At 50.3% G+C, this 27,851-nt stretch overlaps 1 protein-coding gene across 4 annotated transcripts in view; it reads right to left on the bottom strand.

Moving 5' to 3' along the window:
- The window catches only part of MYO5B (myosin VB), a 334,482-nt gene that overhangs the window by 30,466 nt on the left and 276,165 nt on the right, over positions 1-27,851 (bottom strand). For all 4 annotated transcript variants that reach the window (XM_078060351.1, XM_078060352.1, XM_078060353.1 and 1 more), the window contains exons 22-27: positions 24,785-25,018; positions 11,346-11,430; positions 9,785-9,933; positions 8,579-8,698; positions 6,446-6,586; positions 2,914-2,979 (exon numbers count right to left, since the gene is read on the bottom strand). In XM_078060351.1, coding sequence (XP_077916477.1) covers positions 2,914-2,979; positions 6,446-6,586; positions 8,579-8,698; positions 9,785-9,933; positions 11,346-11,430; positions 24,785-25,018 — 795 coding nt within the window. The remainder of the gene's footprint in view (positions 1-2,913; positions 2,980-6,445; positions 6,587-8,578; positions 8,699-9,784; positions 9,934-11,345; positions 11,431-24,784; positions 25,019-27,851) is intronic.

The raw sequence follows: 27,851 nt of genomic DNA, 5'->3' as shown, positions 1-27,851 counted from the left end.
AAAAATACCACTGAAATTCAACTTCAGAATGTATTTTAATAAGCTTTCTGCATATAATATCTAACTTTGTGTTTGACAAAGTCAGACCATATAAAGTTTGATAATCATACATATAATGCTTTTAGGGCCTTGCAATATATGGGATTCAAAATTTCCCAACCCCAACCCCCGCCCCCAAACAGTGGGTAAGTGGGGACTGGTTGCAGGTTTATTACAGAAGCCACAGAGCCACAGAACTAGGAGACCATATAAACAAATCATCTCTTCATTTTCTGAATGAGGACACTGAGGACGGAGCAGAGAAGGCTCACAATGAACTTAGAGGCTCTGCCACGACTAGCGCCCAGGATTCCCGATGCCTGGTTGAGGGAGTCCCACCTTCCAGCCCCGCCACATTTTGTCAGGCCTCCTTGAGCAATGCTCTGCGGGTGTGATGCCCCCCCGCCCCCCAGGACCCTTCCACCCCCTCTCACCCCCACAGGGGGCACGTGTAAGCCTGGAGCCCAGCACCCAAATGGTGTACTTCTGCCCCTTCATGCACTAGAGAAGGACTGGGGCCATTTCTAAAATTCTGGCGAGGGGAATTCAGAGTTTCAGCAAAAATCACTCCTCGTCAGGGGGGTCCTCGCACAGTCGCCTCATCTCCCCCACGTACTCGCGGGCAGGTTTTTCAAATCCAGTTTGGTAAGGATCGGGTTAAAAAAGACAGCAGAGTAGCCAGGGCTGTAGACTCACCATCTGCTTAGATCTTTGCTCAGGTGAAGTCTACACTCCGGGAGGGCAGAGCACACCTCCCGCCCTCCACGCCCTCAGAAAGCAGGGCCTGCTAGATACAGGCGGACAAGAAGCCCCATCTTCATCACTTCCCTCAAGGTCTGGGGCTGTTAAGGGAGAAGCATCGCAGCCTCCCCACCACTGGTCTCCCGCAAACCCAGGGGTCCCCAGGGCCAGCCCCGGGGACGAGGTGCACAGGTTAAGCCAGGTCTCACCAGAGACAACGAAGGGAAAACCAGGTCTTGTAACCTCAGAACCGTGGCCTGCCAGAGCAGAGCGGTCACGGAGCTTCGAGAGTTTGGGAAAAGTATTTATCGAGCCCTCTGTGAGCCCGGCCCCGTGCTGGCAGCCTACAGGAACAGAGTGGAGCATCTTCCTCAGGAGGAAGCTGAATGCAGGAGGAGCTTCTGAGCTGATTTTAAGATGGGCATCCTGGAAGCAGCGTTTTGCCCTTGGACTATAGCAATGGTTCTCAGGGTCGAGTGGGTAATGGAAACCTCGCGAAGGCATGTGAAAACAGACGGACACAGCCAGTCTGGGCTGAGAATTTGCGTTTCGAGCATGTCTGCAGTGATGCCCGTCCTTGACCACTCCTGGAGACCCACTGGGCTAGACCATCTTACCGGTTCTAATGCAGCCTAACAAGCTCACTTGCTCGGGGATGGGAGCTAAAGAACGGCGTGCAGAAGGCCCATACCACAGGCATCTATCACACCCACCCCCCTCCCACGGGGCTTTGGAGCTTTCAAATATCACATGAGAAAAATAAATCTAGTCAATATATCAGAAAGGAAGCCCTCACAAAGCCCCCCCTTCTGTGGCTCTCGTCCATGAAGCCATGGGCACGATTCTGGACTGTTCTCCTGGGGCAATGTAGCTGTTACCAGAGTTATCCGTGGTCCCATGAGTGGAGCCAGACTGACCCCGGCAGAATGGATAAATTTCCAATTCCCAAGTCTCTGGGAATGGGAGCGGGGGAGTGGGAATGCTCCAGTGCCCCTTTTCTGTAGATGCCCTCCCAGCCCCGAGGCCTAGTCCCCCAACACTGTAGTCAACATAGGCCTGCTTGCCCTGGAACCTGGAGCCTTCACCCTGCGACCTCGCCAGCACTCGCTGGGCCAGCCCTGGGTGTGCGGGGACATCCATCCCTTCATGCAGGTCTAGATCATTTTTCAAAGTGAATTCATCCCACTGGTCACATATTACTTTAACTGGAACTATATCAAGTAGGTAAAGACATATGTGACCTAACAACAAATACATATTTGGTTCTGACCCTGGTTCCTGGCACAGAGCTTCCAAAACTCTCATAACGCCTAGTGATAGAGGCGAGAGGAACATCTTTTGCTAAATTTGGCCTCAGTGCCTGGTTCCTGACTCGGGAGTGCTAAAATCCTTGGCATCTCCTGATAGGGGTGAGACAGATGTCTGTTGTAAGTCATAACAAGCCCCTTTGGCCCCACCGAGTTCATGCTGAGGATGTGGGCCAGCTACCAGGGGAACCAACCCTGAGATTAGAGCGCTGGAGATTATAGCCCCATCCACCAATGTCCCAAAAGGGAAAGACCAGGGCTGGAGATCGAGCTAAACATCGATGGCCAATGATTTTATCATTGTCGCCTGTGGAATGGAACCTCCATAAAACCCTAAGCGAGGGCTTCAAAGGGCTTCAGGTTGGTGAGCACAGGGAGGTAGGGATAGGGAGCATGCACCTGGAGAGGGCATGCAAGCTCCGTGCCCCTTCCCACACGCCTCAAGTCTCTTCCGTTTGGCTGTTGCTGAGTTGTGTCCTTTATAATAAACCAATAATAGTAAATGAAATGCTCTCCTGAGTTCTGTGGGCTGTCCTGACATATGATCAAACTTGGGGAGGGGGTTGTGGGAACCCCCGATTTGTAGACACGTTGGACAGAAGTGTGGGTCACCTGGGGACCCACCAATGTGATTGGCATCTGAAGCGGGGCCATCTTGTGGAACCGAGCCCCTCACCAGTGGGGTCTGTGCTAACTCTAGGGAGTTAGTACCAAAGTTGAACTAAATCACCTCGTTGGTGTTTCCTATGAGTATAGATTATAGCTCCTTGTACTAAGTACACATTTTCCTGCATTTCAGAGATGAAGAAACTCAAGGGGATCTTACCTTCAGACTGTTATAGGCTAGGTCTGCATCCTGGTCCAAGTCTAGGTCATTCTTTGCTTGTTCCACCTGCACAGATGAGGAGATAGCAGGTGAACCCAGACTACATGCAGCTGCTCCACATGAGTATTTCCACCCACGGTCCCCGTGCTTGTTTGCACAGGTGCCCGCACGCCCCCCTCACCCCCATATGTCCACTTCCCTCCCACCTCCAAAACGGAGCTCACAACTCCAGGCCACCAGGAAGCTCTCCACGAATGACCCCCCCCCCCCCGGCGGCCCTCACCCCCTCCATGACTTTATTCATGTGATCCTTAGGCATATGAATATGTATACACTATGTTATGGGTTAAATTATGTCGCCGCAAAAGAGATGTTGAAGTCCTAACTCCCGGTACCTCTGAACATAACCTAATTTAAAATGGGGTCTTTGCAGATAAAATCAAATCAAGATGAGGTCATTAGGATGGGCCCTAAAGGTGTCCTTACAAGTAGGGAGGTCTCGCACGCATGTGCACACACCCCCACACCCACGCAGGGAGGAATGCCACATGCAGATGGGGGCAGAGACTGGAGTCATACGGTGCCAAGTCAGGGAACTGGAGCTAAGGAATACCAAGGGTTTCCAGCAACACCAGATGCTCAGAGAGAGAGGGGCATGGAACAGATTCTCCTCCAAAGCCTTTAAGAAAGCACGGCTCAGTTGAAACCTTCATTTTTGACTTCTGGCTTCCAGAACTATGAGAGAAAAAATTTCTATTGTTTTGAGCCATCCAGTTTGTGGGACTTTGTTCCAGCAGCTGAGGAAACCAGCACCATAACTTATATACTATTAAGAAGGTTAATCTATAATTATGTTCTTATTAATAAGATTAAGGAGTTACTTTTAGGTATTTTGGGATGTGTGTGCACATGTGTGTTGTTTTTCCAACTGCTTCCTCCATGTCCCTCTCCAGGAGGGAGTCCGACAGCTGACCCCCTACAATGCTCAATAAATGCTGTCTGACATTAAGCTCTGAAGGATGTACACAGCAACTGTAATGCTAGCCCATTAGGACTCAATGAGCCAATGACTCCTATGATTATTTGGCAGCTACTGGACTTGAACTGTCAATGAGAAGGGGCAGGAACACCTTCATAAGTGGGGTGCTCGGGGTGATTTCAAGCTGTGGGTGACAGTCCTTGAATAAGATAGGTTTTGGAGCTAAAACCTGATAGTGCTTCATTAGATTTTCTACGTGTTAGCAGCCTTAGGTCCAAGGTAAGGCCACCACCTGCCGTGCACGGATTAGGTTAGCCCAGGCAGAGAGAGCTGGGCACCTCTTGCAGACTCTCCAAGATTCAGGGCTGCCACACTGACCACATGGTTTCCTGCCCCTGCAACCTGGGAAAGCTGCTGTCCAGGGTACCAGTCTCCGCCTTGCCTCCTGCCTCAGCAGCGGTCCGGGTCTGCTCTTCACCTGCTGCCCCAGTGACAGGCCTGCGCTTGCGTTCCGTGAAGCATGGATGTGCCGTGTGGCCGCGGATCACTGCGGGGTGCATTTGTTTCTGGGAACATGGAGATCACCTACCGTCTGGGGGGCTGTATTAAGGTGGACTGGCAGTTATGTTTCTAAATGGGCAGCCTGTTGGAATTACCCTGGTGGCAAAGGTGACAGGGCCAGGCCTGGGAAAAGGGAGCTGGATGGATGGGAAGTCCAATACAGGGACAGACCGGCTCCCACGCTGATGTCACATGCTATAGATGTCTCTGTCCCTCCTTCTCCACAGCGTGGTCTCTCTCAATAGCTGACACCCCAGGGCACGTCTCTCCAGAGGAAAGACGCAGGTGGCTCAGGATCCCTCTTGCAACCAAGAGCAGATCCAAGAACATGATCTCTGAAAGTTCAGGTTCAGGGTGCTGTAGAGGGATTCCATAACTTCCATCCCCTGCCCCACTCCTGCTTTTCTTACTAAACTGTCAAAAACAAGATCCTTCTCCTTAAAGGGAGATCCTCAACACACATTCAGGGCTAGGGGGCAAGTCTATGTTCTAACACTTGTTCAGTGATTGCTCTTAAAGAAAGTGATAACTTTTTTTTTAATTTGGTATCAAAGAAAAATCCTCAAGCCAAGATTTCAAAATTATTTGGCATTTCTGCAGTAGGGAACCCTGGAGGGTGAATGTGTGGGGATAGCTGAGTGGGCTGGGGACTTTGATGTCAGCCCCTGTCTGGTGTCGTCGATGTGGCCTTTCATACATTTGACTTGTGTGCCTGTCAGGGCAGCTTCTCTTCTAATGGACCCAGTCATTTGTAAACCTAATCCTTTCACTCTCCATTTGGAAGCTAAGCCACCTTAGAGATTGAAGTCCATCAGCAAGATTCACCTCCCCACTTAGTGCTCAGGAGAATACCCAAGAATACGCTAGCCATACAGATCAATGTCTGTATCACATCTGAAGGGAAAGGGAAGCCAGGTGCTACCAAAAGGAGACCACGTGCAGAGGTAGGAGTGGGGGCAAGGCTGAGATACAGGAAGGGGGTTGAACTCCACAACGGGCAAATCGGGCCTAAGAACAGAGCACAGGCCTTTGACAAATCCACTAGGAGGTCAGCTAACGATGTGACCCATGTCAGAATCAGCCTTCTACCCCATTAGAAGTGGTCCTTCTACCTCCCAAGAAACAACATGTGGTTCCTCCCTTCGTCTCACTGCTAACTTCCATGGGCTCTGTCCACTCCTATAGCACACCAATCCGTACCCAACCTTGCATGTATTCGAGCACTACCGATGTTATTCTTTATTTTTCACCCATGTTATGCCTGGTCCTCCCAACCTAGATCACAAATTCCTCAATGGCTAGGGAGTTTTCTTACATTTTTATCTCATTTCATAAACATTTTGAATACCTACTATGAGCAGAGTGCTGAGCATTGCGCAGGTGCCGAGTGGGTCCCTGAGAGACTGAGAGATCTGGGGACACTAAGGTTTTCAAGCAATATCCTTTCAAGACTGAAAATACAGATGATAATCTGGGCTGAGGCCAGGGAGCAATCATGGGATAGGAGGGTGAGCAACTGCAAACCTGGGCTACCCCTGAGTGGACCCCTACCTGAGTGGGGCTGACTCAGGGCTACCCGTACCTGAGTGGGGCTGACTCAAGTCCGTGCCAGACTCCACATAAGGGGAAATCATTTTTCTCTGCTAAAATTTGACTGCGGCTTGTATTTATACTTGAATCACACATCCCAGTCCTCTTGGCAAATAGGGGACAATACTACAGCCCCCCTGCCCCCGCTTTGCCTCTGGAAATCTCTTGCCCTGGGGGTACTTGGGAAAGCCTCCTCCTGTCCATCTGGGGTGGTGTGGGGGCACCAGCAAGAAGAGAAGACTCACCATGACACCAACAGGAGGAGAAGCTCTTTCCTGACACCCAGCACCCTCAGGACCCCAGCAGTCACAGCCTGCCACGTGAGCCATGGGAGGAGGATGCTGGGTCATTGGATGCCAGCACCCGGGGGCCGCTCTGCAGGCTTGCAGCCCCAGCACGCACCTGCACCTTCCTGCCGTCCTGCTGCTCTCTCTTCTCCAGCTGCACCTGCAGCTTCTTCCGCTCCTGCTCAAGCTCCCGCACTCTCTTCTGCAGCTTCAGGAAGACTGTCATGTCCATGGCCGCCTTTTCCAGGCCAATGTCCTTCAGGGGAACACAGGGAGCCGGGAAGGAGGTTTCAATAGCTTCAGCGCCGTAGGGGACATACAGCCTGCCTCTCTCTCAGCTGCCTGTCTTCTCTCTCCACCCAGACATCAATCCACGCCCCAGAGGCAAAGCCAGCGCCAGCCAACCATCAGCTCTCATAGTAAAGTTGGCACCCCAGGCTCATTTTCTGTCTAGATAACATCTGAGTCTTGGCCATTTATATTTCTGTGAGAGCCACTTAAGATAACCACTCATACATTCCAAGAATAGATAAAGACACAGCCATTTTATTTGGAAGTTAAAAGAGCTCACTTATGGAAATGGTCTCGTACCAGAAAAATGGGAAAGCGCAAGCTTTAATGCTTCCTGATGAAGAATCGATGTGGTTACCGATCCCTGCAAATGGGTGATCGACCACCACTGGATGGCGCCTTGAAACAGAACCAACACTTCCCTGCCATGGGACCCCTTTCTTCCACAAATCGTAGAGCATCAGTTTCCCAGATTTTTTCCCCTTTGGATTCAGGCCTGGCTTTGTCCCCTGGGGTTCTGTTGTGTGTAGGTGTGCATGTGCGAACGTGGGTGTCTGCACGCGCATAGCCATGTGGACTTTAAAGTGCACGTGTATACGTGTGTGACCATATAACTTGGTTCAACACGCATTTCAGGAGTGCAGTGTGCTCTGCCCTGGCTCACCCTAAGAACCGGCCTCAGTTTCCCTGAAGAATGAAGTCCCCGATGGAAGTGCTTATGTCTGCAGAAAAGGCCACACGTACACCTGGGAGGCCCGTCTGGAGCTCAAGAGGCTGAAGCCTCCGGGACCCAGGCTTAGGAGATCGCAATGGTAAAACCAGGGGCCTTAAGCAAGCGTGTGTTAAGCACTTGCCAGGCGCTCACGACCAGCAGCAGACCACACTGAACTGTACGACAGACCGCTTTCTTGTCCCAGGGGCTCCTTTTCTATCCTTCCCCACCTTCTGTCACTCGCCGTCTCTCATCATATGCATCACACACACCCGCAGTTATATCCCAAACTTCCCCCATCACCTGATGGTCGCCTGACTCTGCACCCAACAAGCCCCGTGAGGGCAGGGGCTGTCTCGGGCTTGGTGACCACTCCTCCTCCAGGGCTCACCCGCGGTGCCTGGCACAAAGACGTGCTCAGAGCATTCGTGTTTGTGACCGTCTCTCCTCGAGGTCTTTCATGTGCTCTGTAAGGTTTTATCTGCTTGTGATTTTCTTCTTTTCAAATGCCGGAGGAAAAACTGTGACTATAGACCTTTGACAAAACCACACACGGGTTACCAAGTCCACTGAGTGGTACCGTATTTAGAGACAAAGATGTAGTCACTCAGCAAACATGTGTGGTTCCAAATATTCCAAATAATTCTTCTCTGAGTTTGATCCAGCTTCTTGGTCAGGGAAAAAAAGAATTCTTGCATATGTATGGATATTCTGTATGTGTGTGATACTAAATGGGGATGATAATCTCTATTTTAATGACTATACTGTTCCTTCTTCTTTTTTTTAATTAGAGAGGCCATGGGGGGAGAACCTCCAGCAGACTCCATGCCTAGCATGGAGCCAGACACAGGGCTCAATCTCATGACCCTGAGATCATGACCTGAGCTGAAATCAAGAGTTGGAGGCTTAACTGACTGAGCCACCCAGGTGCCCCAGAGCTGTTCCTTCTCAAGCCCGTCATTTTACCTCTCTGCCATAGGTTCTCAGTTTTATAAGAGTGCCAACCAGGGATTTACCTTCTTTCTTTCTCCCTGGATAGTGGGTAAGGTGAACAGTAATGTATTGCTTTGCACAGTAAATATTAACTCCAGGGTACTGTCTGTAAGTGCCCTGCAGTCCAAGTGATCCGTCTGTCAGGAAGAAGGCCCACCAACCAGAAGAGGAAGTCTCTCTCCAGCTGGGAAACCTCAAACAGCTCCACTCCCCCTGGACCATGGACAGCAGCCTCCAGCCTGCCTTACTCACCTCCACCTGTTGAAGGGCATCCTCTGCGTCTCCGACCTCAGATGTGGAGATGGAGGGGTAATTGGAGTCAGACTCTAAGCTACTTTGGTTTGATGGGTTCCGCCTGTGGCCTGGGGTTTGCTGTTGAAGGAGAAAAATGTGAGTACTCATAACGAACTACTGTTAACAAGAACTGTTCCTTTTCAAAGGCCAGTAGATCCTAGAATTGGACTTCTGCCTCATTTGTCAACAAGAACAGGTGTCACTGTTGCTGGGAACAATGGCTAACGGAGCTAACTCCCACAGAAACTTCACTGGCAGTTCTTACCGTCATCCATCTAGCTAACCAAATGCCCATGAGAAGGAACCCATGGCAGGACTGAACTCCCTGATGAGTCTCGTCCTGAGATCCAAATCCCTAACACTTAGGCCAATTTCTCTGAAAGTCCTGGGGAAACCACCCGTATTCTCCTGGTCTCGCCCTGAAAGTACGAACACATCGTCCTGTCCTGTCCCTGGCCCCCCGGCAAACTGCCTGTAATGACCTCATACAGCACTTGTGCCCCCCCAACGTTATGAAAATAGTAAGCATATTAGAAATAGAGGTTACCATTTATACTGTTCATTTAAAAATACTTTTTTTTTTTCCCCTTGCATATGATTTGGCTTTGAGAGTAAAAACTGATCTTGGTCAGAAAATTTTGTATTTATATATGTTCCTATTTAGCTTCTCTTCCTGGTTTCTATGCAATTAACTTATCAATCTCGTTTGAGGATGCATTTCTGGAGGCAATGTTTATGTGGGGTAAAAAAGAATGACAAATCCTGAAATAGGACGTTTCTCTGTCTATTGCGTTTCAATAGAAGATTGGGAGAAACTATCAGCCCCTGGGCGTCTCCCCGCAGTACTGCCAGGGAAGCAGAAATCAGAACTCCCCCCACACCGTCACTGTTTCAACTCAGGAATTTTCCCAGAACAGGGAACAAGACAGACAGCATACACCTGGGCGGGATTTTTCCTTAGGCTCCTGAGATCTTTGTGAGACCCCAAAAGCTGGAAACGGAGCCATCCCTGGGAAGGATTGCCGGGCCCCGTTACTTGTGTGAGAACCTTCGGCAGGTGCAGCGCAGCGGGCAGCAGCGTGGGGGCCCGAGCCGTGCGGGAATGGCGGCGGAAAGCCAGACGCGGGGCCGGTGCGGGGACAGGGGCAGGACTGCCCTCCTTGCCTTGATGATGGTCAGCTCATCCCGAAGGTTGTCATATCTCTGCTCCAGCCGCGAATATTCCTTCACGAGGTTCTGGTAGCGGGAGCGCTCCTCCTCCAGCTCTTTCTTCATCTCGAGATTTTCCTTGACGGAGTTTTGGGCAAATTCATCTGGAAAGCAAGCACACTAAGCTGCAGTTTTGCTTTCTGAATGGATTCCCCTCACATGTATTGATTGCCTCATGCTTTCCGATTAATCTTTTATTTTTTTTACAGATTTTATTTGACAGAGAGAGACACAGAGAGAGAGGGAACACAGGCAGGGGGAGTGGGAGAGGAAGCAGGCTCCCCGCGGAGCAGGGAGCCCGACGTGGGGCTCGATCCCAGGACCCTGGGATCATGACCTGAGCTCAAGGCAGACACCCAATGACTGAGCCACCCAGGCACCCCTGATTAATCTCTTCTTAAAAGGCTGTCCGTGACGAGCTCCTTCCATGGACCCCGGATGCATTTATTCAGCAACCTCACCCACTGCAGAGCGAAGGGCAGCTGGTTATGGTGGCGTCAGTATTCAGAGAAGGGGGAGAGCCCACCCTGCTTTTGGGAAAGTGCGAGAGAAGCAGACAGCCTACGGGACATTCCCTCACTTAACGCACCAACTTCTCTCCTGTGACGACTGTCACGGCAGCTGCTAGCAACGTCCCTGGAAGAACCCAGGCTTTGTTCCCCACTTTTGTCCCCATTCCTGATCTTCCGTGTTCTTGAAGTGTAGGGAGATTGAAGGATGGAAGGCAAATAGATCACATGGATGGGCTTTCCCCCACAACCAAAACTTATTATTTATACCAGTAGAAAGAAATCATTTTTAAAGGGAAATTAAAAAGTTTAAGTTTTCAACGAGATTTCATGCTGGGCGGGACTGTGCCCTTGGGTGGTTCAGGCAGGAGAGAGACCTAAGGATGGGAGACAGTGAGTGACTTGCTTAACGGATCCACTGAGCCAGGCAAGGACTGGGGTCTGTGGACACCCACTGCTTCTCCTTGGCCAGACAGCACATGGTGGTTGATGGTGGTGCAAGGCTGGCTGGGATCTGACCCGATTTGTCCTTCAGCAAACATTAACAGAAGAAATCACAACATGTATTATGGATGCTAAAGTTTAAAATCAGCAGGAATGACAGCTCCTAGGTGCTTATTATGTGTCAAGCACCATGCTAAGTGCTTCATACTTCTGAAGTCTGTACTTTTATGTCCATTTTGCAGATGAAGAAACTGAGGACTATAGTCATTAAGGGAGTTGCTCAAAGCCAGGCAGTAGCATGTGGTAGTCATTCTTTGAGTGCAGGTTCCCTGGGCTCCAAATCCCATGCACTACTTTGTCCATCATGTGCGTGTCTCACCACATTCAACTCTTAAAACCAAGAGTCACAGCAGCATCGTAAAGACCACCCTTCTTTTATGTGTATTAAAGCCCTTTCTCCAGTGCACCATCTTAACTGTGTTCTTGCTAGGAGTCTTTGGGGGAAAATCAGTGTGGAAAAGAAATTGAACTCCAAAATGAAAAATCAAGTACTTTGCACTTACCTTTCGCTTGGCACAGGATTTGGTTGTTAAGCTGTTCTTTCTCATCTTTTAAGAGGGCATTTTCTTGCTCCAGGACTGCAACTTGCTGAAAGGGAGAGCAACAGGAGAAAATGTTTGCCCTGTGCAGCTGGGCAAAGGAAAGGCTCCTTTTGTGGGGTTTGAGGTTCAGCTGGTTATGTTTAAATGCTCTTAAGAAAATCAAGTCAGCCAATAAAAATGGCCAATAGACACATGAAAAAATGCTCCGTATCACTTGTCATCAGGGAAATACAAATCAAAACCATGATGAAAAACCACCTTACACCAGTTAGAATGGCTAAAATTAACAAGGCAGGAAACAACAAATGTTGGAGAGGATGTGGAGAACGGGGAACCATCCTACACTGTTGGTGGGAATGCAAGCTGGTACAGCCACTCTGGAAAACAGTATGGAGGTTCCTCAAGAAGTTGAAAATAGAGCCATCCTACGACCCAGCAATTGCACTACTGGGTATTTACCCCAAAGATACAGATATAGTGAAATGAAGGGACACCTGCACCCCAATGTTCACAGCAGCAATGTCCACAGTAGCCAAACTGTGGAAGGAGCCGAGATGCCCTTCAACAAATGAATGGATAAAGATGTGGTTCATATATACAAAGGAATATTACTCAGCCATCAGAAAGGATGAATACCTACCATTTACATAGACATAGATGGAACTGGAGGGTATTATGCTAAGTGAAATAAGTCAATCAGAGAAACACAATTATCATAAGGTTTCACTCGTATGTGGAATATAAGGAATAGTGCAGAGGATCATAGGGGAAGAGGGGGAAACTGAATGGGAAGAAATCAGGGAGGGAGACAAACCATGAAAGACTCTTGACTCTGGGAAACAAACTGAGGGTTGGGGAAGGGGAGGGGGGTGGGGGGACGGGGTAACTGGGTGATGGGAATTAAGGAGGGCACGTGATGTGATGAGCACTGGGTGTCATATGCCACTGATGAATCAATGAATACTACATCTGAAAGTAATGATGTGCTATATGTTGGCTAATGGAATTTAAATAAAAAAGGAAAAAAGAAAATCAAGTCAGCCAAAACTGCTTTCGTTTCAAGGGGGAAAACTGTTACATTGAAAGAAAAATCCCATTAAAACAAGACAGATGAGCTCTTTATGGTCTTCCAGGGCCCACAGAAACCTCATGCAAAGTCAGCACGACGCTCACATGCCGTGCGCAGGGGCTGACGACGACAGGCTTCCACCTCTTGTGTTTGGCTGCTTGTCTCGGGAAATTTTGAGCTCTCAAACCTGAGTGTCAGGAGAGCGCAGAGCTCTCTGGTCTTCACCCCACTTGCCCTCGCCTGTCCCCCTGGACCAGCACAGCTTGGGTGCTGCAGAAGGGGAGCTCTAGTGGTTAGCTTCTTACGAGACCCCCAAACGAAGCACGAAGTGACTAGTACTGGAAATGGCACAAAAAGAAAATAGTGATTAAAGAAAAATTCTGGTCTGCTCAGAGAAAGAATTAAAACCACGTGTGGCAAACTTTCTCAAAACTGAAAATCTTTGGCTATTCAGGACTGGGGCAAATATTTGTATAGATTTAGAAATGTAACAATTCAGACGTGTTCTAAGAGAATGAGAACTTATTAGCTGTTATCAAGGAGGATGAGAAAGGGCTCTCTTTCTCCTGTAACACGGGAGCTCACGTGCAGTGGAACCACCTCTGCATTCTCTCTCTGGACCCCCTGGAGACTCCTGTTGCAGAAGGCCACCGAGTTGTTTTCCCCACCAATGTTGCATCCATCCCTGCCTTCATGACAGAGGTAAGGAAGTGAGCACTGCAGAAACTGGAAGGGAAAAGGAGGGACACGTGCCCAGGGGCCCTTAATTCAGGCATCTGGACTTGAGTCCCACTTCCCTGGAGGCTCCCTGAACCACCGCCAAGGCAGCATGGAAAGAACCCCTGTGATCACGCCGCTATCAAAGCACAGCAAATCTGGCTGGAGGCCAAGACGATGAGCTTCACAGCCACAGAGCTCTGGCTCTAGAAACCGCAGGTCCCTTTTGGTGACATGGACTTGCACCTCACAGGGCTGCTCTCAGGATTCAGTGAGATGATGTATGTGGAGTAAGAGCGGCAGGCACAGCATAGAGTGCTGACGAATATTTGTAGATGGTTCTACAACAGTCCCTTCACTAGGCACTAAGTGGAAACAGAGGCTTTAAAATCATTCCACCACTTAGGGCACCTGGGTGGCTCAGTCAGTTGGGCGACTGCCTTCGGCTCAGGTCGTGATCCCAGGGTCCTGGGATCGAGTCCCGCATTGGGCTCCTGGCTCAGCGGGGAGTCTGTTTCTCCCTCTGACCCCTCCCCTCTCATGCTGTTTCTCTCTCAATAAATAAAATCTTTAAAAAAATAAAATAAAATCATTCCACCACTTTGCAAAAACCTGAGGGAAAAATGAGTATCTATTCTGCACTGGTTATTTCATACAACAGTAGAGAACATTTTTCAGTTTTTTTTTTTTTTTAAAGATTTTTTTATTTATTAATTTGAGAGAGAGCATGTGAGCAAGAGCACAAGCAGGAGAAAGAGTCAGAGGGAGAGGGAGAAGCAGGCTCCCCAGGGAGCAGGAAGCCCGATGTGGGACTCGATCCCAGGACCCTGGGATCATGACCTGAGCCGAAGGCAGATGCCCAACGACTGAGCCACCCAGGTGTCCCTTTTCAGTTTGTTCTGTGAGGCTAGAAATATCCCGATACCACAACCAAAGATGAGTACAGATGCAAAAAACCCTTAACAAAATGCTACCAAATGTTCATCATAAAAACTCAACAAACTAGGAATAGAAGGGGCCTTCTTCAGCCTGATAAAGGGCATCCATAAAAACCCACATCAGACTTTATGGTGAAACACAGAATGCCTTTTGCATCCACGGTCAGGACAAACACAAGGATATCTGCTCTCACCCAAACTATTCAATGTTGCACTGGAAATTCTAGACAGGGCAATTGGAGAAGAAAAACAATTCAGTGAGGAAAGAATAGTCTTTTCAACAAATGGCTGGGACAACTGGATTTCCACATACAAAATAAAATTGGACTCCTACCTCACACTATATACGAAAATAAGCTAAAAAGGTATCACAGACCTAAATGTAAGAGTTAAAACTACAAAACTCTTGGCAGACACATAGAAGCAAATCTCTGTGGCCCTGGATTAGTCAATGGTTTCTTAATACAACACCAAAAGCACAAGCAACCAAAGAAAAAACATTTAAATTGGACTTCATCTAGACTAAGAACTTTTCAGCTTCAAAGGATACTATCAAAGGCAAAGGGCAACTCACAGTATGAGAGTAAATATTTGTAAATTATTTATCTGATATGGGACTTGGACCCTGAATATATAGAGTATTTACAACTCAACAGAGAAAAAGAAATCCAATCAAAAAATGGGAAAAAAAACTGAATAGACACTTCTTCATGTGGCCAATATGCACATGACAAAATATTCAACGTCATTAGGGGAAAGCAAACCAAGACCGCAATGATTTATCACCTCACATATACTATGATGGTTATGATACAAAGAGATAATTACAAATGTTGGAGAGGACGTGGAGAAATCAGACTTCTCGTATCCTGCTGATGGAACATAAACCAGTGCAACATCTTCGGAAGTTCCTCGAAAATTGCATTTTAACCCTGGTAAGACCAACAATTCCATTCCTAGGTTTCCAAGAGAAATGAAAACCTATGTCTACACAAGAACTTGTATACAGATGGTTGCCGGAGCATTATTCAAAAGGGCCAAAAAGTGGAAACAATCCAAATGTCCATCAATGAACTGATGAACAAAATACGGCATGTCCATATGATGAAATACTATTTAGCAATAAAAAGCAATAAAGTACTGATCCATGCTACAATATGGATAAATCTTGAAAACACGATGCTAAGTGAAAAAGGTCAGAAAGTCACGTATGATATGATTCCATTTATATAAAGTGTACAGAATAGGCAGATCTATAGAGACAGAAAGTAGATTAGTGGTTGCCTAAGGATGGGATGGGGTGTGACTGTTAATGGATACAGTTTTTTGGGGGGAGGGTGATAAAAATATTCTAAAATTAGACTCTGCGATAGCTGTAAAACTACTTTAAAAAACACTGAATTGTACACTTTAAATGGGTAAACTACGGTATGTGAATTATATTCAATAAAGCTGCTAAAAAATCATTCCACAAATAAGCCGATCCACTAAGCACAGTACCCTGTGCTCAATGTGACAAGAGATAAAAAGAGAAGTATAAGACAGGCTCGAAGTGATGAGCTTCTTCACAGCTCCAAGACTGGTAAGTGATGCAATGAATGACTGCATTCCCTGGTTCAAGTCCTCACTTCTAGCCATGTTTGGTACATTTCATGATCTACCGGCGGTGGTTTGGGGGCGGGGGGGAGAGAGGATTCCTCCCAGCCTGTGTAGAAAGAGCCTCAAAGAGGGTATCTTTGGTACACCACCACGTTCACGGTAGCTGAGACTAGAGGGTGACCTCTGGGGACCACTGCCTAGGAGATAGGTCCCTGATGGACCCACCGGCACTCCCATCAGAGAAACCTTTCAGACTCTGCCAGAGCCCTTTGGCAGTAAAAGCAAGAATGGAGGCCCCAGGGATGCTGGCTAAAGGGCAGAAACCTTCCTGACATCTGAATTTCAACTATTTATGAGTAAATGCTACCCTCCCTTCCCCCCTAGCTTTAAAGTTCAGCTTAAGGCGCTGGGGGGTGAGGTAAGAGGACAGCTGCCTCTCCCCCACAAAGCTCAGCATCGTGTGGGAAGGGTCAGGAGAGAATTTCAACAAGGCTGGAGTCCAGGAATGAGGTCACCAAGTACTTACTTCGTCAACAGTCTCTTTACACAATTCAAGGTCTTCCAATTTCAGAGTTTTCAACGTCCTTCAAAATGTGGCTCAAAACTATGTTCCAGGAAACTGTCCCTTCTCTGCTACATGGTGTTGCTGCTTTTTCATTCTCTCAGTTCAGATGGACTCGGTTTCTATCACAAGTCCGCCTGCGGATGTAGTGCTGAGAGTTCCAGGAATGAGGCTCTGACCGGCGCGGGTCATCCTGACACCGCCAGGCAGAGTCTAAGCCCTCTCATGGAGAGCCAGGCAAACGGGCGTGTTCTGCCTCCCCACAGGATCTCAAACGAGAAAAGGCTGGTAAAAAGATTTATGCACATAACTAATTGCCACACACTGTTCTTCATCCACAAGTTACTGCCCATTATGATGAACACAACTGATGTGTATCCGCAGAGACTGCAACCTGCTTTGGCAGGGAGGGCTAGGGACAGAAGTAGCAGCCCCGAGCGATGCCCTTCATCATCACGGGCTGCCACTCACCCATCAGACACTTCCTGACACGATTCCCCATGCCAGGAGCTGGGGAGGCAAAGTAAGCGACTATCCGGGCAGCCGCTTTCTGAGCGCGCCCCCCTCAACAGGAGCGAGGGACAGGTGGGCAGATTTCTGTCCAGCAGGGTTTCTAAGCCTCAGCACTACAGACACGTTGGGCTAGGTAATTCTTTGTTGTTAGCAGGGGTGCTGTCCTCTCAGACATTCGGCGGCATCCGGGCCTCTACGTCACTGGATTCTGGTAACTGCGGCCCCCCTGCCCCCTACCCAGCTGTGACCGCCGAAATGTCTCCGGACATGGCCAAAGGTTCCTTGTGGGCAACATGGCCTCTTGCCGAGAACCACTGCTATGAGGGGAATTAGGATGAACAGAGGTACCAAGGAACAGAGGGAGGCCCCAGAAGGTTTCCCAGGAGAAGCGGGTTGTCTCAGACCCGTGGGATTTGCAGGCAGCCGAGGGAGCTCTAGGTGGAAAGAAGACGTGGTGCAGACGAGTGGTAGCCATGGTTTGGGAACGGAACAGCGCTGTTGTGGTAATGCGGACAGAGGGGGCTGAGAAAGGACGAGGCTGGGTGGGGAGAAGTGAGAATCGGAGAACGGCTTCACTCCCTTTGTCGTCAGGATAAACTCAACTCTTCCACACACCTCCCTAAAATGGGCTGAGTGAGGCCCAGCTTCTCCCCGCTCTTTGTTTCTGCCTCAGTGTGTCCGTGTTCCCCCCGCCGAGCTCTCTTCCCCAGCCTTCCTGGGCAGGGAGGGGGGGGGTTTCTCCTCGTCTAGCTCTGGACCATGATTCATTCTTCCAGGAAGGCCTCCTATCCTGCAGGTGTGGGGCGAGCCCCTGAGCTCCATCCTCAGCTTACAGGGCCTGCTTGTCCCTCCAGAGATACAGTCAGACTGCTCTGCGTCCTTACCCACCTACTCAGCCTGGGCCCACGGACCACTGCCAGGCTGTCATGTCATCATGGGACACGTCACGCCCAAGGTGACCGAGCCCGCGAGGAGCCCTGCACAACCAGTTAAGGGGCCTATGCTTTCCTCCGTTGAAAAAAAGGGTTCCTTTTTTTCCCCCAAATCGTCGATTAAAACATCTAGAACACAGGAGTTGCTTAATCCCAATGATTCAAGAGAAACACAATGTGGGGAAAAAATACTCTTCAAGTGCATCTAATTTCCTATTATTGAAAACAGTTCACCCAATGAGCACGGTTAAGTTAGCTTCGCAAATCATCGAAATAGCTTTCCCGTTCCTCGGTGCACATGCTGAAAACAGCCGACAGAAGCAAGCACGAGGTGTGTGGCTCTACAAAAGAGAGCCTTGATGGGGCCTCACATGAAGCTCAACTTGGTGCCACGTCTGGACGGCAGGACTTTGGTCACCCTCGGCCAAGAACAAGGTACAGGGCTGTCACCTCTGAGTTACCCGGCTGTGAGTCACTGTGTGTCAGGTCACCAGCCTGCTTCCCCAGACCCACTCTCTGAAGATCAGATGGCTCCCAGAGCACGTGGTCCCCTGCGAAGGCGTCCCAGTTCACTCACTGTCCTCATCCCCCCTCCTCGGGGCATCTACAGTCATCATCCTCCTGCAACGGAACGCAGAAGTCAGGCACGGCTGGCCGGGAGAGCGTGCCTGCCACCACCACTAGGCTGGACCCCAAACCTCCATTCCCAGGAATGTAGTCTAAGATCATGTAACTTTATTGCAACCACTTATGATCAGCGGAGACTAGTGTGAGCAAGCCACGGTCAACGGCGTGTACCCACTGACGTGTTCTATTGCGCCTGAGCCTTTCTTCCCTCTGTCTCCCTCCGTGGCTTTGACTCATGAAGGTAGGCCTCTGAGGACCTCAGCTTTGTTATTCTGAGCCGTACATCAAAGTGACAGGGGGAGCTTTGTTTTCTTCTTTGCCTGCACAACTCTGAAGGTAGGCCCCCCCCCCGCTCCACACCCCAGGAGGGCAGAGAGACTGCTTCCCCATCACACGTCCCCAGGTATTGGCCACCCCTCCGTCTCTCCAGCCAGCTAGCACGTGGGGAGTTTGCTGGCAGGCACAGCGGGTGACAGACTTCTGCAGCTAAATGGCCTCCCTTCTGTGAAGGGTCAGGAATGCAGGCTAGAGAGAGAGAGACACTTAACACAGAACCAGGCAGGTGTGTTCCCTTCAGCATGATAAATAATACCTTTGCTAGGGTTTGGGGCTTCAACATTACTCAGCAGCTCCATTTTCTCTTGGGCTGGATGGGGGGCAGAGGGTCTGTTAACTCCTACAGGCAGTATTACTGGGAGGGTTTCTTCTACAAGGTTACTTGGGACAGATCATCAGAACCAACGTTGGGGCTAAATCCTATCACTACGAGGCTAATTTAGTCCCTGCTAAGTTAAATGAAACAAATACCCCAGCTTCATGCTCAAGAACTGCCTTTATTGGGGCGCCTGGGTGGCTCAGTCAGTTAAAGGTTTGCCTTCCACTCAGGTCATGACCTCAGGGTCCTGGGATAGAGCCCCACGTCTGCTTCGCCCTCTCCCTCTGTGACCTTTCTTGCTCTGGATCAAATAAAAATTTAAAACTTAAAAGAACTGCCTTTACTAGTTAATCTTTAGGGATATGAATGTAGCTCTGGGCTTTTGGTTTTGTCTTTTTTCATGTTGGGCATTTAAACCGTAAAAAGGGCCAAATGCAAGGTTTCTCGTAGAAAGCCATGGGACGAACTGATTAGACAATGCCTATCAGAAAAGGCTCTTCTGCCCACCATTGTGTCCTGAGTCCTCTGTCCTCAATGCTGTGCACGAACCATCTAGTAGAAAGTTATAGGCATGGCCCTTGGCAGGAACAACACTTTTAATTCTGCAAAATCCTGGTCCATTCTGAGAGTAAGGTAAATAGAAAGCACATTCTAAGTGGGAAGTTATTTAGTCAAAGGGAAAGGGGCCTGAGCAGAGGAGAGAGAGAAGAGGAAGAACAGACCACACACAGAGGACAGTGCAGAAATAAAATTGGAACTCACTTGGGACACATGGCTGTTATCGGGCATGAATACAGCGAGGGAAACAAAGCCAAGGGGAGGATGCTCTCAAAGTTAGAAGGAAGCGGCTGTGCCACCATTCCCGGAACAGCCCCATGGAGTTCATGGCGGAGTCCAGACCCCTGGCCCTGGCTCATGCGTGCTCCTCCTGTCATTCAGCCTCCACTGTGCTAAGACATGGGGCTCAGAATGAGGATGGGGTCCACGTAGGTTCAGGTAGAACATGACCTCCACAAAGTTACAGGCTAGTTGAGGGAATGATAAATGAACATCTATTGAGCTATTGTTATGTCTCGAGCACAGGTATAAATTGACTTACTGCCTTTGAGGTAGGTACCATCAATGTTTGCTTTTAGGGAAACTAAGGCACAGAAAAGTTAGAGACCTTGCCAAAAGCCAGCCAGGGAGGGGTACAGCTGGCCTTTGCCCTGAGTAGTCTGGGTGCAAGCAGGCCCAGCTGTTTACTATGCTACCATGTGTCTTGACAGTTCAGAAGGTGGTCGTATGATGAATGGCGAGGTCAACAGCCTAGAGCAGGCCTCAGATGACTGGTTCCCACAGCAAGAGTGATAGGACGACGCTCGGGGGGGAGAGAACTGGTGTGCACTCCAGGGCCTAGTGCCTAAGACAGAGCTGTTCCTCTCTCTGGATACTTCATGGCTAATGTTGCCCTCAAGGTCAGAAGGTCCTTCAAGGTCAGAAGGTCCTTCCCAATCTGACCCCACTGCCTCGCTGGCCTCAATACCCTCCTACCCTTCCTCTTCCTCACTCACTCTGCCTCAGCCCAGTGGCCTCTTTGTTGGTTCTCAAACCTGTCCAGCCTACTCCCACCTCAGGGCCTATACACCTGCTGTTTACAATTGTTACCCGTCCCCTAGAAATGCTCATGGCTCACCCTCACCTCACTTGGGTGTCTTCTCAGAGAGATGTTCTCTGGCCACCATAAGCAAACCCATACCTCTCCCTGCCCCCAGAGGTCCCTCTCTATCCCCTTCACTCTGCTTTATTTTTCTTTATGGCACATGATGGATAATCTGTATTTGATTCCTGTCTGTACATTCTCTCATAACCCCAAATATTTGAGCTCCATAAGAATGAGAAGGACTTTAAAAAAATTGTTTCCTTCTGCCCCAGTGTGTAGAATGGTCCCTAACACACACAGGCACCCCATAACTATCTGTTCGGTGAATGAGGGTCTTGGACTTCCATGATGTCTTCAACGAGATGATGTTCTTCCACACAGTTGGTGTGGGGTTCTCATTCTAACAACATTCAGCCTCCTTACAAACCACAAACCCTGGAGCTCTGGGAACACAACTCTGTGTCTCCGTTGGCCAGAGAAGTCTTCTCTGCACCTTTGGAGAAAGACTCAAAACACCCCATTGTGAGAACCCCACTAACCCCCCAAGTCAGATCTCTCTCCTTCTATTTGGAAAAACCCAAAACCTTGACACTGGAACTTCCCAAGGTCACCAACCAGCGGCTGGCAGATCAGTGACAGATGACACGATACTGCACACAGCCCCAGCTGCTGAACACCCAGGCCCGGGGGCTGCTCTCCATCCCTCCCAAGTGTCAGGGACCCTTGCTCAGAGCCAGGGTCCGCAACCCTGCACTGAGCCAGGCCTTGCTGGCTCCACCAGGTGAGCTTTGGAGCCGATTCTGGATAATGAGTTATGACTGCATGTCAAGGGTGGCCCTGGGGGCCACGTCTCTTTCATCACGGACACAGAACAGCTCAACTGTCCCCAAAAGCACAGCTGCACATAACGTCAGCACGGGGTCACTGAGAGCTTTAGAAAATAACCCATCACACAGGCGAAAAGGAGAGGAGGCCTATGGCCTGGGTGCACCTGCCCCGGGGAGAGGCCCCAAGAGCAGAGACCTTCAGGGGAGAGGGTGTGCGCTGACACGTGGCTGGGGCGGGGGGTGCTGCCCCAGGTCTGCAGCCAGGGGCGGGGGCAGGGGGGAGGAGGGGAGGTCCTGCCCTCAGGGAGACCCAGCGTCTCCCAGCCCAAAGCGGTGTAGTCCTGTGGCCAGACAATGAATATCGTCAGCAGTGGGGAGCCCAAAGTTTTCCAGGCTGTCAGTTCCAATGAAGCATTTGCTGACGGACATATCAAACCCATTAATTAACATCTACCCGCAGTCGGCTCCTCACTGTGCTCTGTCTGTCTCATCAATCTTGCTCAGGGCAGAGCAGCCTCTAGACAAGCCTGAGAGGAAACCAACTGTCTGATTATTCAGCATTTGTTAAGATTAGACACGGTGCCTTTGATAAATATTAAACCCTGAACAGGCACAAAAGACGAAGGGTGGGGGATAAAAGCTAGCCCCTCTCCCCACCCACTCCCCACAGCCACCGGAATAGAGAAGTTTTAAAGACCCTGGAGAAGGAGGTTCTTTTGCTTCCACTTTCTCTCTTCTTGGAGAGAGGTGGACATTGCACCTAATGAATCATCTTATGCCAGTTCCGTCTCATGCTCCCAGCTGGGGATTTGCTTACATTCTGGAGAGAAGGTGCTTTTCTTGTTCTGCCTCTGTGCCTACTCTTCTCCTCCTTGCAGTGTCCTTGAATTGTTTTCTCTTGGCAGTTCCAAGCTCTCATTGTATTTAAGACCTAGCTCAACACACTCCTAGGAAATAATTTTTGTAAGGAGCAGAGGAAAGCGCCCTCCTCTCTGTTATGCCGTGCCCAGGAAGAGTTTCATTATTATAAACCCTCAGGCTCCCTTGGATGGAGACTTAGACATTTTTAGAGCGCTAAGTCCTCAAACCACAGAGCCCAAGGGGAAGCAGGTGAGGGGGCTGGGCGGCTGAGGAGTCGAGGGCTCTCTGGGGGGTGGAGACAGGAGACACCCCGGTTTTGTGGATCTGCTGGGTAAACAGACTTCCCACGTGCCTCACCTGACTCGGGTGCCCATGCAGGGAACTTGCTTTTCTTTTTCTCCTAGGGTCCCCAATCTCAAAGGTTTCCAGTTCTAATCCTGGCATCTTCTCTGCCTTTGGATTCCACCGCCTTGTTTTTTAATCCCATGGAAGGGTTACATCCATCTGTTCCCACGGTCAGTAGACACAAGGGCAGAATTCCACCGTTTGTAGGTTACAAGCTTAAAGCTACATTTTAACAGGAGCTTCCTAGTACCACATGCTTTCTCCCAAAGAACGAAGTCCATGCCAGGCCTCGTGCTGGGTGAGCGGGCAGGTTCGCCTGGGTGACATACTGGGGGCGGAAGCTCCTGCATTTCTGGGCTAGGCTGGCTGCCTGCCCCGGGAAACCCCACGTCGCACTGTATTCATCACCCAGTCCACACGTGGACTCCGTCTCTGATGCTAGCGAAATCCCCGGGCTCAGGCAAAGCAGTGGCTGGTGGTCGGAAGTCCGGCCGGGGACAAGGAAACCATGGAGGCAAGCTCACCATGAGCCAGCTCAGCTGGCTCTGCAGGCTCGCATCTCACAGAGCAGTCTGCGTGCTCCCCAGCCGTGCCTGAGGGCTTGGGCCAGGAGAAGGTAATGGGGCAGAGGAAGAGGGAAGCGCTACAGGCAGGGCTGGGGTCCTCTTCCTTTTAGAGCCCTCAAATACCATCTCATGGAGTTGGCCAGTTGCAACGTCCAGAAGAAGCCTGAGACATAATCTATACTTACAGAAAAAAACCCCAAGAAACAGCTGAGGGAACTAAGGCCATTAAGCTTGTACTCGGTAATGGCAGGACAGGGAGAAGCGTCTGGCCATTCCAATGTCTACCCCAGAACCCTTTCTGTGGTGGCATTTAGCCTGCTCTTTTTTTTTTTTTTAAAGACTTTGTTAGAGAGAGCAAGTGCGTGTGCAGGGAGAGGGGCAAAGGGAGAGAATCTCAAGCAGACGCTGGGCCAAGCATAGGGCTCGATCTCATGACCCTGAGATCATGACCTGAGCCAAAACCAAGAGTTGGACACTCAACTGAGTGAGCTACCCAGGCACCTCCAGTCTGTTCTTTTTAAAAAATATTTGAGAGAGAGCACACATGCATGCACGTATAGGGGGAGGGGCAGAGCACGAGAGGGAGACTCTTCAAGCAAAGTCCCCATTGAGCATGGAGCCCAATGTGGGGCTCGAACCCATAACCCATGAGATCATGACCTGAGCTGAAAACCAACAGTTGGATGCTTAACTGAGCCACCCAGGTGACCCCTGCTCTAATTTTTAAACACTAAGTTATTCCAACATCAGGAACACTGAATCCCTCCCCCATCCTTAGATTTTCAACCCACTGCGACTCTCCAGTATTGGAGGCACTAAATTAGTGGGCAGGTGCTATTTGCCCTGTGGTCTGTGAGTCACTGCAGAGATGCAGGAGTAAACAGTGGTGTCCTGCGTCCACAGGAGGCTCTCCAGTGGGCACGTGGCATTCCCTGGCTTGAACAGTTATCTTGGGAGAGGAGAAGGAAATCTTTGTATCCTGACTTTTCAGATGGGGAGTAGGGGCCAATCTCAGGAAGTTCTACTTTACGGGGTGGAGAGAAAACCTACAGAGCACAGCAACCAGAATGGGTGAGTCAGGCCAAAACTATCAACACAAACTTAAGTCAAACTCCCCAAAGTAGGATTACTATGAGCAAGGACGTCTAGAGGTTGCGCGAATCCCTGCAACATCAAGAAGAAAAGCCACTACCTCTGTACCACGCCTCTTGCTAACGAGAACTCGGGCCACAGAGCTGACTCAGTGGCTAATTCTAGACTATAAGAAATATGCCCAAAGGCACACACGAGTATTCCTTTCAGGAGATGCCACTGCGTTCAGCTAATAGCAAAACTTAATCAACATGTGTTAGGTGAATGGACACGTGCTCGTGTGGGTTCCCCCAAAGCATGAGCACTTTACGTCTAAATGCAGACAGATGGTCAGTTCATGGGCACAAGCCCCAGTAAAGTCCAGGGCGATTTTAGAGCTGGAAGAAGAAACTGCCCCGAAGGGGTGCTCTGTGAGCCAGCCCACCGCCAAGCCACTCCCTCTGGCCTCGACATACCTTTTTCAGCTCGTCCTTCTCCTTGGTGTGGGCATCCTCCAGGATCTTGCGCTCCGAGTGGGCCCTGTGCAGCTCAGCCCGCAGGCTCTCGACCTCCTCCTGCAGCCTCAGGCTGCTGTCCCCACCGTGGCCCTCCTGGTAGCGGGCCAGCTCCTTCTGCAGCTTCTCTACCTCCACGGCGTGTGTGGAGGTGACCGCCACCAGCTGCTCCGACAGCGTCTTGAACTCTTTGTTCTGTGAGAGCACCGACAGAGGGGGAGGGGGGAGGGGGGAGGGGAGAAACAGCGGGGAGCAAAGTTATGGGAGCAGGCAAAAGACACGAAGGCAATTAAAAAAGGAACTTCCAAGGTGGAATTAGATTTCATCATCACGGCATGCTTGACTGCCCTGCTGGCATCCCCCCGACGGAACTCTGTTGTGAGCCTGGGGGCGAGAGAGGGAAAGAACGAACACCGAAGGGACATTCAAGCCGCGTTTATGAGCCGTGGCAGAGCCAGAAGCCAGCTGACGGCGGTCAGTCTTCTGTGTGGGGCTGGACAGACCTTACAGCCCATTTCTAAGTTGTGGGAACAATGTAGCTGGCTTCCCGGATCTGCAGCCTTGGCTTTTCAGGTTTTCTTGGTCTTTCACATAGGGCCCTCCCTCCCTTGGACTCGCTGGCTCAAAAAGCTGCAACCTAATCGCTAGCTCTGAGACAAAGGACCCCTTTAGCATCCCCTCTTCCAAGGAGGCCCTCTGCGGGGCCTAGGGATCCCTCTCACCACCTGTCAGCTCACCCTGGAAGACTCTGACGCCATGCATGGATGCCCGGCAGATTCTGTCCACCCTCTGCCCCTGCAGACTGGGCACCCAAACCAACAACAGGCAAGCGAGCAGCCTCCCCTCCCCCCCATGTGCCTGGTGCAGCTATGGAAGGGGCCCAGGCACAGCACCCCAGATGGGCTCACACAGAGGGAGCGCAGAGGACCCAGGACCAGTGTCAACGGCTTGTGTCAACATGGGCAAAAACTGGTGCTTCAGGTGGTGAGAGGAACAGCTGAAAGTGGCCAGTGGGGAAAGGGAAGAAGGGGTTCTCCAAGTAAGCAACTGATAGTTAATCATTTTTCTTCATTGCTGTTCTCTGTGGGAGCTCCAAGTAGACCAGAGCTGTTGGCTAAAATACCAGTAAGCCGGGGCATCAGGAATCAATGACTAATTCACATCAGAAAGGAAGCTTCACGGGAAGCTGTGCAGAGTAGCAGAACAGCTGTTGGACCCCACGGGAGGCCATGCATGCTGTGGGACCTCCAGCCCGGGACCTGCTGTGGGTGTCTAAGCAGAACCCGTCCTGCTCTGATACTGCCGAGAGAGATCCTCCTACAGTCCAGGGACACCTTCCGGTCACAACCTGACATGCCCCTAGGTCTGGTCTGGCAGCCAGCCTTGCTGGAAGTAATCACAAGAAATCCAGTTAGGGTCATCTGTTTAGAAAACTCAATCCTGTCTGTACCTCCCACGCCAACTCTGGTCTGGGTCCCCCACCTCGGAGGCTGAAGGGTCCCTGCCCTAGGGGAGTGGCTTCAGGGAGGAGTAGACGAGACATGTCAACTTTTCTCCACTCGGGGCTGGAAGTGAGGTTCAGCTCAACTGTCCTCTCCAGGTGGCACAGCTGGGTTAGATCACCATGAGAGTGGAGCAGAGGACTGAGCTGGGGGGTTCCTAGCTGGAGCGAGTGTGGGGTGTGGAAGGAGGCACAAAATGTGGTGGCAGCCAGGGGCACAGGCAAAGTCTGCTCCTCTGGAAGAATCTCAGGGAGAACTATGTTCTGCAGATCGGCAGATGACGGCATCCTGCTATGGACACAGATAACACCTTAGGATCCTCATGCAAAGATAACTGTCCTTCTTGGAGGCCAGCTCTTTGTGGCTCCTGACACCCAGGTGGACATGGGACTCAGGACGTCACGGAGTTAAGAGTGGCTGGAGGTGGACAGACCTGTGTTCCTATGCCGGCTCTATCCTTGATCAGTTGCGTCTGTCTGATCAGGTCCTTTCCACCTCTCTGTGCCCCAGTTTCCTTGTGTGTGAAAGGGGGACCGACAGTAAGTCCTTCCTCAGGGTTTTTATCAGATGCAGGGAGGTCTAGTGGTTTGCTGCTGCCTGGCACACAGTAAGTGCCCAATAAACAGGAGCTGTCTCCTTCGCTCAGTTCTGCAGGGAGTCTCGGGGAGAGATGCTCTGAACGCTCTGCTGGTCCCCGGAGGTGGTGGGGAGACTCCTAACAGCAGCACCTTATTTCATCATCAGCGTCCAAAAATAATCACTGGGGACTCATTGCAGCTGCACGTTTCATGTTCCGGAGGTATGATTTCAGAAAGGAAGACCCCAGAGGAGCCCAGCAGTTTCCCGGCTTATCCTCATGCCATATGTCCCCATCAGGTGCCCACAACTGTGCAGCTAAGCCTGACACGGGGGCTGGTGTGGGGCACTTGCTCCCTCATAGACCCCAGAAACCCTCCCTGCAATGGCAGGCTGAGCTCCTCAGTGCAGCCTTGTCAGTGTGACTAGGAGACCTGGCCAGCTCTGTCCTGCACCAGTGAGGGCCTTTCCCTAATATCAGGGCGTGGGGATTTCCAGATAGACCCCTATTCTCCCTGGGCTCCTCAAACATCCCGAGAAGATGCTCACTCTGCCCCTACCACTAAAGGGAATTGCCAACAAGGAACCTGTCTGGGAAGGTAAGTTGAGACTCTCTGCTATTTATTACTTTCTCAGAAGCTTGTATATTTTTTTCCTCTCAAAGATTTGCCTCGTAAAATTTTTTATGCTTGGAATGTTTCCCCCACCTGAAGGATATGGCATTCACCTGTTCCTCTGGTCCATGGTCCCAAGCCCTCTACTGGCCTCTACAGCACTTTTGTATGAACCAGGAAAGGCACCACCTCCAGGAGGATGAGCTCCACAGAGCTGCCTCTCCGGGTGGACACAGGCCCAGGGGTGCACGGCTTAGAACAGAGGACACCTCCTCTTCCTCAGGGCAGCCGTGCTCCAGAGCTCATAGTCAGATGAGCAGAGGATGGTCCCCAACC

This window comes from Halichoerus grypus, chromosome 13 (assembly GCF_964656455.1).
Source record: "Halichoerus grypus chromosome 13, mHalGry1.hap1.1, whole genome shotgun sequence".
In the NCBI taxonomy this organism is placed as follows: domain Eukaryota; kingdom Metazoa; phylum Chordata; class Mammalia; order Carnivora; family Phocidae; genus Halichoerus; species Halichoerus grypus.
The sequence above is the reverse complement of the archived record's forward strand: the minus strand, read 5'-3'. Positions and strand labels throughout refer to the sequence as shown.